General features: G+C 57.0%; 1 protein-coding gene across 1 annotated transcript in view; it reads left to right on the forward strand.

Moving 5' to 3' along the window:
• Positions 1–12,670, forward strand: part of ANO1 (anoctamin 1) — a 163,760-nt gene that overhangs the window by 114,224 nt on the left and 36,866 nt on the right. The window contains exons 12-13 of the mRNA XM_061202221.1: positions 661–795; positions 5,137–5,297. Of these exons, the coding sequence (XP_061058204.1) occupies positions 661–795; positions 5,137–5,297 (296 nt within the window). The remainder of the gene's footprint in view (positions 1–660; positions 796–5,136; positions 5,298–12,670) is intronic.

Here is a 12,670-nt window from a genome sequence, read left to right on the forward strand (position 1 = left end):
GATAAGCAGTTTATTCAGATTCACTGCAGGACGGGCTCTTCTCTGTCATATTCACTGTCTCTCCCTAAATCCACAGTCCAGCCTGACCCAGCCAGGCATCTGGCGTGATTTCTTTCTGTGTTGAAAGGAAGAAAAGAGCTGCCTGGGAATTTGTAAGAATTGCCCCTCTGGGCAATGCGTCCTTTCCTGAGGGGACCTCCATCCCGGGCCAGGAAGGGACGAACAGATCAGGCAATGGGTGTGCTGCTGGGGACACGTAGACCAGAACTCAGCCCATCAAGGAGCCAGAAACGCTTAATATGCGGAGTGATTGGTTCTCTTGGTGCCTCGGGGCCGGAGTTTATGCCTGTTCTTAGGCTGAGCTGGGCTGGAACAGAGCTGACAGCCTCCGGGCAACATCATGCCCTTCAGCGTGGGCATCACAAGCGGAAGTGCTTCCGCCTTCGGGGCACAGCAGAGAAGTGCTGGCGTAGGGAAAGCAGAGAGAACCCCAAACCTGACAGCCTGGCTCAGGGGCCCCCAGTCTCTGCTTCTTTGGTTGAGAGAATCAGGGGCCCCCCATGAGCTATTCCTCGCTAGGGGGGAGGGGGTACGGTGTAATTTTTTCCCCCTGATGTGGATTGAGAATGTGTCTCCGTTTGGCTTTGCCCTGCGCTGCAGGAAGTATTTTGGGGAGAAGATTGGCCTGTACTTCGCCTGGCTGGGCGTCTACACCCAGATGCTCATCCCCGCCTCCGTGGTCGGGATCATCGTTTTCCTCTACGGATGGGCCACCGTCGATGAGAACATCCCCAGGTAGGCGGGCAGCCCCTCCCTCCGAACACATCCTCATCTTACTAAGGAGCCACGTTCCTATTACTGCAGGAACAGAACTCCCTGGGGCTCGGGGCCCTCACCCCAACCCCTGCCCCGCCGTGCGCCCGCTCAGTCCCCCCGGGGACGTCACAGGCCAGGCCAGGCGCTGTCAGAAAGAGAGCTGCCCAGTCCAAAGGGTGTAATAGCCGTCTGAGCGCGTGGGCGGCCTTTGCAGGCACGATCGCCCTCGGAGACGCTTTATTGTCGAGAGGAAGACATAAAATAAATATCCAACTCCTTTTCGTTCTTTGAAGCTTTTTTTCCCATTTAGTTCTTGGTCATTATGTGACAAGTAAATTGACTGCTTCCCTGTGCGGTCAGGAAATGAGACGGATAACCATTTGGAGACCTCGGGGCAGTGCGCTCAGCCAGCCAGGCCCTGTGTCCGTGCCGCATCCCCTGTCCCCACGGCTTTGGGAAATGTTGCAACAACAGGACCGTCATGAGGGCTGACCTGGTGCAACAGGCCCCGGTCTCTGAACGCAGGGCTGATAGTCCTGCTACTGTTCACCAAGGGGCAGGCCAGGCGTGGGGGGCTCTTGGAAGGAGGCCAGGACCCCAGAGACAGCCCGGCGTCGTGCCGGGTGTGGTTCTCCCAGAATGGCAGCCAGAACGTGAGTCAAGCAGCGGGAGCTTGAGGACACCGTCTCCCCTCTTTTCTAGTGGTTTCCTAGACTTGCTAATACCGACCCAGGGATAACTGATTGTGTTATGAGTTCAGGATTTCAGGCCTAACTTCCATCAGGAACACTGTGCCGATGGGCAAAACACTGGCTAGAAAAGTGGACGCCCCTGGCCCTGCCTCCTGGGAGCTGGCGGTCTGTCGGGGACAGTCCCGGTACATCAGCGCGGTTTACGTTTCTTACAGCTCAGCCCAGTGTCTCTGAAGCAGAGCTGTGGTTTAGACAATCCATCCGTGGTTCTGATCAGAAAAGAGCCAATGAAGGAGTCTTTTACTTGGTGGAGAAACTGACTCCTTAGGACTCAGCGGTGCAGAAAGGCCACATCCAGTAACTTTGTGCAAGTGATGTGTGAATACATGAATAACACCTAAAATATTCCACCCACCCGGAATCAGAACGTTAAAGGAATCTGGCTTATGTCCCTCCAGGGTTATTTTGGGCACAGGCAGGAGAAAGCTTGTCCCTTTGTTTGCTAATGACACTGAGTTCACTGTGCTTGGGTTTGACGAAGGCAGAGATCAAAGTAGCCCAGACGCGGAGGGGACTGAACTCCAAAACCAGAGAGACGCTGTGAGTGGAGGGTGAGGAGCCCCCCACGGAGACTTCTCCATCTGCCTTCCTGCCGGTCCTGGACGGGAAGCTGGGCTGGTGGCCTCGTCCAGGATGCTCTGCCCAGGCAGGCGCGGGCTCCCTGACAAGGACACCGACATCCCCAGGCCAGGCCAGGCCAGGCCAGCGCTGTCACACAGCCAGGGATGCAAACAGCATTTACTGGGAATTCTGGAGCCCCGTCTGACCTCGGCCTCTGCTCACTTGGTGCCTTGAACAAAGCAGGAAGTGTGCATTCCCCTTGGAATCTGGCGCAAGCCAGTTTGTAGGATAGCCAGTGCCCCCTGCACCCCCTGCGCCCCGCACGATGCTGCCCTGCCGCCCCTGCCCCTCTATTTGCCCCAAAGAGCAGGCCCACCCATGGCTTGTCTTTATTTTGGCTGAAGGCAGTGAAGGGAGAGGCTGAGGGATTAAAACCAGCAGAAACAGGCTTTTTGACTGGTTGACGTTGTTTAAGCTGGCAGGGAGGAGGGCTGGGCAGCCGTGGGACTCACAGGCAGGCAGAGACACGGGCCCTGGCCCCCCCCCCGGCCCCTCCCATCCTCAGGGCCCCAGGCGGCACCCTAACAATGGTGGAGGGGGCCTTCCATCCACAGGTTCCCTGAGAGGGGCTGGGGTCCTGCACGGGTGGGATGTCCTGCCCCTCTGCCTTTCAGGAGAGGCCCCCAGAAGAGAGGAAGCTCAGGGAGGGACAAGAGATGGATCCCCTCGAGGCGGCTCCTCCGCCTCCTTTTAAAGTCACAGCAGCTGCCGGGGCTCCATTATTCCCACAATAATGATGGTGAACGGGAGGATGAGTCCCAGGGCCGTTCCGAGGGCTTCACGTGCGTTCCCCTGTTTAATCCTCCTAACAACCCAGTAACACGGGTTCTCAGGGAATTCCCTGGTGGTCCAGTGGTTAGGGCTGCGCTCTTTCACTGCCGAGAGCCTGGATTCAATCCCTGGTCGGGGAACTAAGATCCCATGTGCTGCGCAGCGCAGCCAAAAAAACCCCAATATACTTGAATAAAATGCCATGGCCTTTTAAAAAAGAAAAATGGGTTCTCTATTCTCAGCGTCCCCATTCTATAGACGGGAAAACTGAGGCCCAAGGAGTTGGAGCAACCTGCCCAAGGCCACACAGCTCACAAGCGGTAGAGCTGAGATTCAAATCCAGAGCTGGCTGGCTCCCGAGTCCACGGTGCCCTACGGCCTCTGTGTGCCTGTCCCCGCCCCACATACACGTGCACACAGGCACACACACGCATGCTCACACACGCACTCCCCCAGATGCTTCGAGGCAGCAGCTGGTCCATCTTTCCCTCTCCCATGCCTGACACCGTGCCGGGCACATACAGCATGTACACAATCTTTTAATAAGTCTTTGGTAAGAGTAACTGTGAGAAGAGAATTGAGCTGAATGCCCACCATGCTAGCAGAGGAGGGTCCCTCACAGCCTCTCAGCAAATGTTTCTCCAACACCGATGGCTGTGGCCCAGCCACGATTCTGTGCATCCAGAAATTTTTTTTAAAAGCCAAAAACAACCACCCAATTCGGCCCCCTCCTCGATAGCCACCTAACCCTTGGGAATCAGACTCCTGCCCGGTGTCTAACAATAGCTCAGTATCTTGTCCAAGTTAGCAGGGAGAAGGGCAGGGCAGGGCAGGGCAGAGTTGGCAGGGCCTAATTCTGGCCTCCCTTCTCATCTTCCAGAAGGAGAAACTGAGTCTGAGGCTAAAGGACTGGGCCGGGGGCACAGAGGGCAGGAATAACCCATCAAGGACCTGGGCCACGCCTCCTGGTCTCAGCAGGGAGCCCTCCTGTGGCCTCTGGGCATCAGCTGAGAGCAGCGCAGGGCCCGGGCTTGACAGACAGAGCCCAGGGCTCAATCCCCACTCTGCTGTGTGGCCCTGAGCAAGTGACTTCCCCTCTCTGGGCTCGCTTCCTCATCTATGAAGAAGGGATTGTCATAGCCCCAGAGCTGGTCCAGGCCAGGTGCAGGCTCCTGCCCACACAGCTAATGGCCCTTATTGTATTTTTCAGTATTAGTAGGAGAGAGCCTGAGTGCTGGGCAGGGCGGAGGAGGAAGGCCACTGGGCATGGCGCAGCTCCCCATCCTGTCCAGCCACACCCCATGGGCTCGAGCCCCAGACTCAGCAGAACAAAAGCCCTGCCCTGAGCCGGACTAGTATCCTGAGCAGAAACTCCCCCTCACTTTCGGGGTGAGCCCGGCGTGGTGGGTCCCCAACCCCAGGCAGCTTGTGGGTGTGTTCCTTCCAACCCAACCACCCGTCTCCCGGGACGAGGTCCGGGAGAACCATTTCTCCATCCTCTTAGGGGCCCAGAGTGCCCAGCGATGTCCGCAGGCTGGTACCCAGGCCTGCCCGGGGCCAGCTGTCCCACGGCGTCCCCACAGGGATGGACTGAAGCCCGCAGGAACGGCGCTTAGCAGGTGCCAGGCTCACGGCCAGGGCTCAGGAGGGGCGTGGCGTTCTCGTGCCTTGATCCCATTCCTCCTTTGGGTCTCCGGGGCCTTGTCAAGTCAGGACCTGGACAGCATTCACTCTTAGCACAACCTTGACGGTGCCTGGTTATCAGAGGGAGGCTGGCTGGGACCTCGGCCTCAAAGATGAACGCTCACCGGCCACACAGCAAGTCCGATGGGTCCACACCCAGGACCACCTACAGAAGTTGCAGGCTGGGTACAAAATTAAAATGCAGGGCCCTGTTCAAAAATCATTAAGGCTTTAAGTGGGGGACAGAGTGTGAAACCGAGTTGGGGCCCCTGTGTGGCAGCACCTGTCACACGTCCCTGAAGCCCACCTGGGATGGAGAAGAGGGATGTGGGCGCCAGCGGAAGCTGGCTGATGAGCCAGACCATGACCACCACGGCGGGGACCCCCAGCACTTTCTCCCACCCGACATGGCTCCGGGAGGCTCTGGTCCACGTGGGCCGGCAGGGACCCTGCCCATCGGCCAGGGGACTCTGGGCTGCTCCCTCTCTTCCAGCATGGAGATGTGTGACCAGAGACACAACATCACCATGTGCCCGCTGTGTGACAAGACCTGCAGCTACTGGAAGATGAGCTCTGCGTGCGCCACGGCCCGCGCCAGCCACCTCTTCGACAACCCTGCCACTGTCTTCTTCTCCGTCTTCATGGCCCTCTGGGGTAAGCCGAGCGCCGCCACCCCATCTGTGGGGCAGAGGCAACTTCGGGTGGGTCCCGACATTCCCTCCCTCTCCTTGAGGCTACCCGCAGGACCGTTTGCCAGGAATGCACACAGGAGGAACGGTCAGCAGAAAGAATCCGCAGGTTTCTGTCTGCAGGTTACCGGGGTCTGTACTGGGTCACGACCCACAGATGCATCTGACCCGGCCAAGAGCCCCTCATGAAAAGCCTAGGAGGGTGCTTTGCTCCCGGAACTGGGACCTCTTTCCTGGGGCCGGGATTTGTTGCTGCTTTAGAACAAGGAGTGCCGAGGGCTCTGCCTTCCTCCCGATGATGCTGGGAAAGCTGACCAGGCCCAGGCCCTGGGGCACAGCTCTCATTATCCCCCAGCACCCTTGCAGGTATCACATGCCCATTTTACAAGTAAGGAAGCCAAGGCCCAGGGAGAGTTGATGTGACTTGCCCAGGATCAGCCAGCTCCTGAGCGGCCAAGGTAAGGAGTGAACATACGATTCCAGAGCCTGTGCCCTTAACCACTGGACTCCACTGCTACCTGGAGTCCAGGGCAGACGGCTCCTCCTCCGGGATTCTTCCTGAATCCAGGTCCTACCTGGTACCCATCTCAGGCTTGGGGGGCACGGGAGGTGGGTAAGTGGTGGCTGGATGCATTTCCGCAGACGTTTCTGGATTAGCAGATAAGCCTGTTTCCTCCTCTGTGGCCCCGTGACACAGCCTTTGCCAGCAGGGCATTCAGGATTCGGGCACCCGTGTGCTGAGCCATCCCCTGGGCACCAGAGCCCCAGTCTTTGCCCTCAGGGGCTCCCAGCTAGTAGGAGATGGAGCTGCACACAGAGAGGGCACAGGAGCCCTGGGGGAGGGAAGTCAACTCTGCCCTTCCCCACGTAACTCAACCCTCAGCTTCCTCGCCTGTAAAATGGGGGTGTGATAAGGATCAGAGACAGTGGGCACAAAATCTCAGCCAGTGCTTAGCACGTACATGGCTGACTCTCAGTAAACGGTCCTGCCCTTGTGACCACAAACCACAGGCAGGGCTGCCTGACACACAGCGGGGGTGTGAGACTGAGTAAGGTGATGTGCCTTGCGTGTAGCGTGTGTACCAACCGGTATTTACCAAGTGCCTGTGCTGGGCACAGGGGAAACCATGGGAGGAAAAACCACTGCATCCACTGCTTTAGTCCAAGATTCAGGAGGGCGCAGCATGTGCAAAGGCCCTGTGGTGAGGGTGCCGGCCTGTTAAAGGAGCCTGCGGGTGCAGGGAGCAAGTGGGAGTGAGAGCAGCAGGACCCTGGAGGCCAGCAAGGGCCGCAGAGAACTTTGTGTTCTCGCTGGGAGGACTCAGAAGCCAGTGCAGTCGGCCTGCTGTATCAGAAGTTTTCTCGTCTTAAACTTGAGTCAGAGACGGCAACTTACGTAAGAAGCAGCTGGGGAGGTGACAGAAGGAGGCTGACCCAGCTCTGACTGGGGACAGCGGCGGGGCTTTCGCTCAAGACCCACGCGAGCTCCAGGGCAGATGCTCAACCACCCGCACGTGATAGCGAGAAGCTGTTTCTCCCGCGGGCCTCTCGCGCCCTCCCTCCCTGGCCCTGGCCTCCCCGACTATGTGCCATCTGTTCCCACTGTCCTGCCTAGACGCCCGGTAACAGCTGCGCCAAACTGAGGGCCTCCGATGGAGGAGACTCTGATCATTCCAGAGGGCTCTTGTGCCCACCCCTCCTGTGAGCTAAGGAGATGCCTCGGGCTTGGCGAAGCCCGTGTCGCATGGAGCACAGGGGAACAAATGACAGCCCCCACCCCACTCATGAACATCACCCCACCACATCCTTCCCCCCCTGGCTCGGCAGTGGCCTGTAGCCCATGGACACCCGGGTAATAGAGACACCCAGGACTGTCCATCCACCCAAGCTCCGGGAGCTCGAAGCACAGCTTCACGATCAGCGCAGTCACCATGGGCACAAGCTGGTCCTCCTAACGAGGCTGAGAATGAGAGTCACAGGTCACCAGCTCAGTGTAAGGGAGAGATTTCCAGCAGTGAGTGCTGGGCTGGGCTGGCCTGGCAGGTGGTGAGCACCCTGTTTCAGGAGGCATTCAAGCTGAGGTTGGAGGAGTCCTTGCCGGGGCTACCACAGAGCATGGGGAGGTGATGTCTGTGTGTGGTTCATGGTGGCTTATGAGAAGATTCCCCACACCACACCCTAGCTCGGATGATTAATTCTGGGATCAATCTGACTATAGATTTAGGCTCAATGGCCATCGTCACTGAGCTGATGTGTATGTGTCTGACATTGGGCTGGATGCTCCTTGCACTTCATCTCACCTTATCCCACAGCTGAGAAATTGTCCCCATTTCACAGATGAGGAAAGTGGGTCTCCACTGGCACGGCCAGGAATGGAGCCCACGTTGCCCTGAGCCTGTTCCGCCTCCCCTGCCCGCCCCTGTCTCTTTGGACCCTGCATCTATCAGAACCATCCCCCTGCCCCCCACCACCCTCTGCTTCTCATTGCCAGCCTCCCTGGCCTTCCTCAAGATCTCTGGTTGGCTCCCTTCCTTCCTCTCTGATCGGGGCCCAGGAAGCTCCAAGCTGAGGCTGGAACACCTCCTGGCTGGGCACCCAGGCGCCCGGTTCCCCAGCTCCGAGCGGGGGAGGCTCACCCGGCAGCATTCACGCCCACGGTGGAGCCCAGCTGCACAGCTGCCAGCTTGACGGTTTGGTCCAATTCAGTACCCAGCTGCGCTGGCTGTGAGCCAGGATGGCTAGTCAGCAGGTAATAGCGCCAGTCCCTGGGCCAGACTCAGGTTCAGCTCTCAGCTCTGTCACCCGCCAGCTGTGCAACTTCAGGAAAGTGGCTTCAACTCTCTGGGCCCTGGGTTCCCCGTTTGTAAAATGGAGACAGTGGTTGGGAATGTCAAATGAGTCACGTCTTGTGATGTCTTAGGGCTGTGCCTGCTGCCAGTTGTCATTGTCGTGCTAGCTGTTGCATCGGATCAGTGAGCCCTTGCTTCTTGGAAATGTGAAAACAGCCTAGACCCTTGGAGATTGGAGCTCAGATCTAACCTGTCCCCTTGTGCCTGGGCGCCTCTGTGAATTATGTCACTTCATCTCCTTCAGAAAAGAACACTAGCTTTGGTCGGCTGGTTCCTACTGTGTGCCAGGCACTGTCCTGGGCATCTTATGTGAGCGACTCATTAATTCTGCCAGTAACTATAGGAGGGAAACAGGCTTTACTACCCCATTTAGCAGATGAAAAAATTGAGGCAACTTTCCCAGGGTTACACCAGCTAACAAGAGGCAGAGGCAAGACTTGAACCCCAGCGTTCTGGCTCCCCAGCCCCAAATACTTGACCGCTGGGCTTTACGCCCTCTGTCAGCATTACTAATCAGGTCGAGCTCACGTGTGTGCTCATTCCTGGCAGGCTTAGCTTAAATTCATTCTCTCACCTGGAATAGTTTCCCCGGCTCCCTCCCAACAAACAGGCTCCCTTTTCCCCTCCAGAGTTCTGCACAGAGTTCTGCACAGGCTACCTCACTGGTCCCCACAACAACCCTGGAGAGAAACCCTGTTATTCTCTGATGTGGACACGGAAGCACAGAGAGGTTAAGTGACTTGCCCAAGATCACACAGCTAGCAGATTTGTAACAGACATGATAGACCCGTGCCTGGCCCGCCGGCCTTCGCGGTCCAAGCTAGTGCCCTGGTCTCACCTCTCCATCCAAACATCCTCCACCCCCCTTCTGTGCCCTCCTGGGGGAGCAGAGATTCACCATGAGCTGGCGGTGAGGGGCACACAGGCAGCTATGCCACTCAACCCGCCAGGAGGCAGGGAGTTGGTTGAATTTTGTGCACCCCCTCAATGAAGCCAGCTTGGTCACATCATGCTTCTTTATTGAGCACCTACTGTGTGCAAAGGGGTACCACTTCACAGCCTCAAAGGTGTTGGCCAGCCCTTACCAGTAGCCCCGTCCTTGGGAGAAAAACAGATGGTCCCATCCTTCCCCTATCCAAGATGCAGGGAAACGGGCAAATCTGTGTTTCTGCTGTTTGTCCCCACGTCCTCCAGCTCCACTTCCACCGTAGGAGACAACAGAGGTGCCTGTCTGTCAAGGGCAAGTTCAGTCTACACACCCCCATTTGGGGGAGAAAGAAAAAAACAACAAAAAAGCCAAACCACTCTCATGAAGCACTTACGGAAAGAGGAGCTTATTATAAATCAAGACAGAAGCAACAGGAAAGGGCCTGCTGGGCTGAGAGGTGCCTGTTGACAACCCGCCCCTGCCCCCAGGGTGGAGGGAGACTCAGTCCCTCCATCATCCCCCCGGGTTCTTTCACACTTTATGCTGTCAGGCGTAATTAGCAGCGAGCTTGCCATTGTTGAGGGGTTTTTTTTAGTCCCTTATTCAGTTACTTGTTCATTACCCTCTAAAGGATCATTTTCCCACTGGTGTTTTTTCTCCCGCTGTGTTCTTTCTTTTCCTGTCCTCCAGCTGCTAAGGTTTCTGCTCGCACGGTGACAGAGAGCAACCCCAAACCTGACACTGAAGGTAGCGGGGCTGTACCGCCCCAGGAGTCACCTCTGGCCGCTGTTTTCATGTCGCTTCCGCTCCGCTGTGGGGTCCGGTTTGCCCAGAGGCTGACCCGCTGGTCCTGGAGCCCTGAGCTCTGGCTGAGCTCTCCCCTGCCTGGGATTTATGACAATTCAAAGCCTTCATTCAGTAAGGTGTCACACGAAGAAACTTTGAGCTCCATTTAGCTGTTGGCACCCGGGATCAATTTTCTGAAATTATGGCATCATAATGGGGCTTTAAAGCCTTGTCAGTTCCAGGCAGAACAAAGGGGGTTATTTGATTTGAGCCTGGCTGCACGGAACTGGAGAAAGATGGTCCCGGCATTATTGGAATGACAGGTGTGATTGAAACCCCTCCTGGGGGGGCTGCACCCGAGATTCTGAATGGAGTGGGCAGGTCACCGGCTGAGTCACCCAGTGTGGATGGAGGGAGAGAGACTGAGTCTCTGCTGGAATTAAAAGACCAGCAGCGGGTTTGTGAGCGAACACTTGTTCAGGGGATAAATAAATAGAATCAGTGAGAAAATGAAGGGCGGGGGGCCTTTGTGCGGGAGCCCTGTCTCCCCTGTGGGCCGACAGGTGGGTTTGTGACCGAAAGCTCGGCCTCTCTGTGCACCAGTGCCGAATCAAATCTCGGAGACAGAGTTTTGGGTGAAGTAGAAAAGGAGAGCTTCATTGCTTTGCCAGGCAAAGGGGGACACACCGGTTTCTGCCTCGAAAAACTGTGTGTGTCCCCCCGCCAGAGGATCTGATGAAGGGGTTTATAGCAGTGGTTCAAAGGCCGGGGGGGGGGGGGTGGGATTCTCTGACAAGATTAGGGTGTGGTGAGCAGGGCCTGCACTCCCTTAATCTCATCTCAGGTGATTGTCTCCCGATTTTTTAATTTATTTTATTTTTGGCTGCGTCGGGCCTTAGTTGCGGCATGCGGGATCCTCCGCTGCGGCACGTGGGCTCCTCATCGCGGTGCACCTGCTTCTCTCTAGTTGAGGCGCGGATTTCAGTAGTTGCGGCACGCGGGCTTAGTTGCCCCGCGGCGTGTGGGATCTTAGTTCCCCGACCAGGGCTCGAACCCGCGTCTCCCGCATTGGCAGGCAGATTCTCAACCACTGGACCACCAGGGAAGCCCAGCGGTTGTCTCCTGATCTTGATGAGTTTCTCTGGTCCCTTTAATCTTGCCCCGGGTGGTTGCTTGGCTGCTTCTCCCTTGATTAGCAACTGTTTGAATCCACCCTTCGGAACTCAGGGACGGTCATGGGGGCTGCAGTCTTGCCTATAAGAAATGGGGGACAAAAGGGCCTCCGTGCCAGGGAGCCCCACAGGGCCCCGCTCAGTTTCACGTCACTCTCTTGTCCGGTTCCTGCAGCCCGAGGACATGCATCTCTGATCTGCACATTCAGAGAAAGGAGTCTGTGCTGAGCAGACGTCAGACTGTCAGCAGCCAGAGGTTTGAGAAGCTGGTCTCTGCTCTCAGGGGTCTTGTTTTAAGGAGGGTGCGCCCTGCCTGCCCCCGGGGCCTCCTCGGCTCAAGAGTGCCTGACACAGGTTTGGGAGACAAGACCCCAGCCCATAAGGAGCTTGGACCTCACCAGGGAGACGGGGCTGTTCTCCGGGCAGCCGCAGAAGCGCCCCAGCATCCGTCAGAGCCTTCCCTCCGTGGCCTGTGAGATTCCCACAGCAGACCTGAGAGTCTGTGAGGTTCCCACGGGCACAAAAGACCACGGGACGGCCGAACCAGGAGCGTCTAATGACACGTCCAAGATCACGCCACAGGGTCAGCAGCAGCGTTTCAGGGGAGGGTGAAAGCTCAGAAAGGTGGGGGGGGGTGGTCAGCAGCCAGCCCAGGAAGCATCCAGAATTAGGGAAATTGGGGTTAGGCCTGGGAGTGAGAGCAGTTTGGACAGGTGAAGCAGGGCCCGAGGGAGGTAGGGTGGGATTCGGCCTGGGAGGAGAGCCGAAGCAGAGGCCCTGGGTCCCGTGGGGGGTAGACCGGCAGCTCATCTGATGGATAGAGAGATGGATGGAAGGAAAGGACAGACAGTGAGTGAGTAGGTCAGTGCGTCCAGACGCCTGTGTGGACAGCGCCACGCGCAGAGCTTGTCCAGAACGCAGATTCCAGGTCAGCGTGGTGCCCAGGAATCTGTATTTCAGCAAGCCCCCTGCAGTGGGGTTTCCGGTACAGCCCACACTCTAAGAAATCCTGGGGGAAATGGACAGACTGCCCCCTCCCCACGTAACCACGCAGGTGCGTCCTCGTCCATTTTCTCTGCAGCTCCAGCGTACAGCAGGGGCACTTAAGCCCATAAGCAGGATCTGTACCCATTGTTCTGTGATTCTTTTTTTGGTTAATTGACGTGAAATTTACATAACATAAATTAACTGTTTTAAGTGCACAGTTCGGTGGCATTTAGTACACTCACCATGTCGTGCCATCATTACCACCATCCTCCCAGGTGGCAACCTGGGGCCCATTTAACAATCTGTCCCTTTCCCCCTGTCCCCACCCCTAGCAACCACCAGTCTGCTTTCTGCCTCTATGATGGATTTATCTGTAGATATTCTGGATGCTTTGTATAAATGGAACCAACCATATGTTTTGTTCTATTGTCAGCCACTTAATGAGAAGCAGTGGAGATCCTTCAGGTGAGCCGGGTCATGGGACCGCTCCTCTGTTGAGTCCCTTGCCACGGGTGGGCCCTGCCCTGGGTTCCACTGCGCATCGGCTTATGGACGCCTCACTGTAGGCCCCACAGTGGGCACTGTTATCAAGCCCATTGTACACACGTGGAGACTG

This window comes from Eubalaena glacialis, chromosome 10 (assembly GCF_028564815.1).
Source record: "Eubalaena glacialis isolate mEubGla1 chromosome 10, mEubGla1.1.hap2.+ XY, whole genome shotgun sequence".
In the NCBI taxonomy this organism is placed as follows: Eukaryota; Metazoa; Chordata; class Mammalia; order Artiodactyla; family Balaenidae; genus Eubalaena; species Eubalaena glacialis.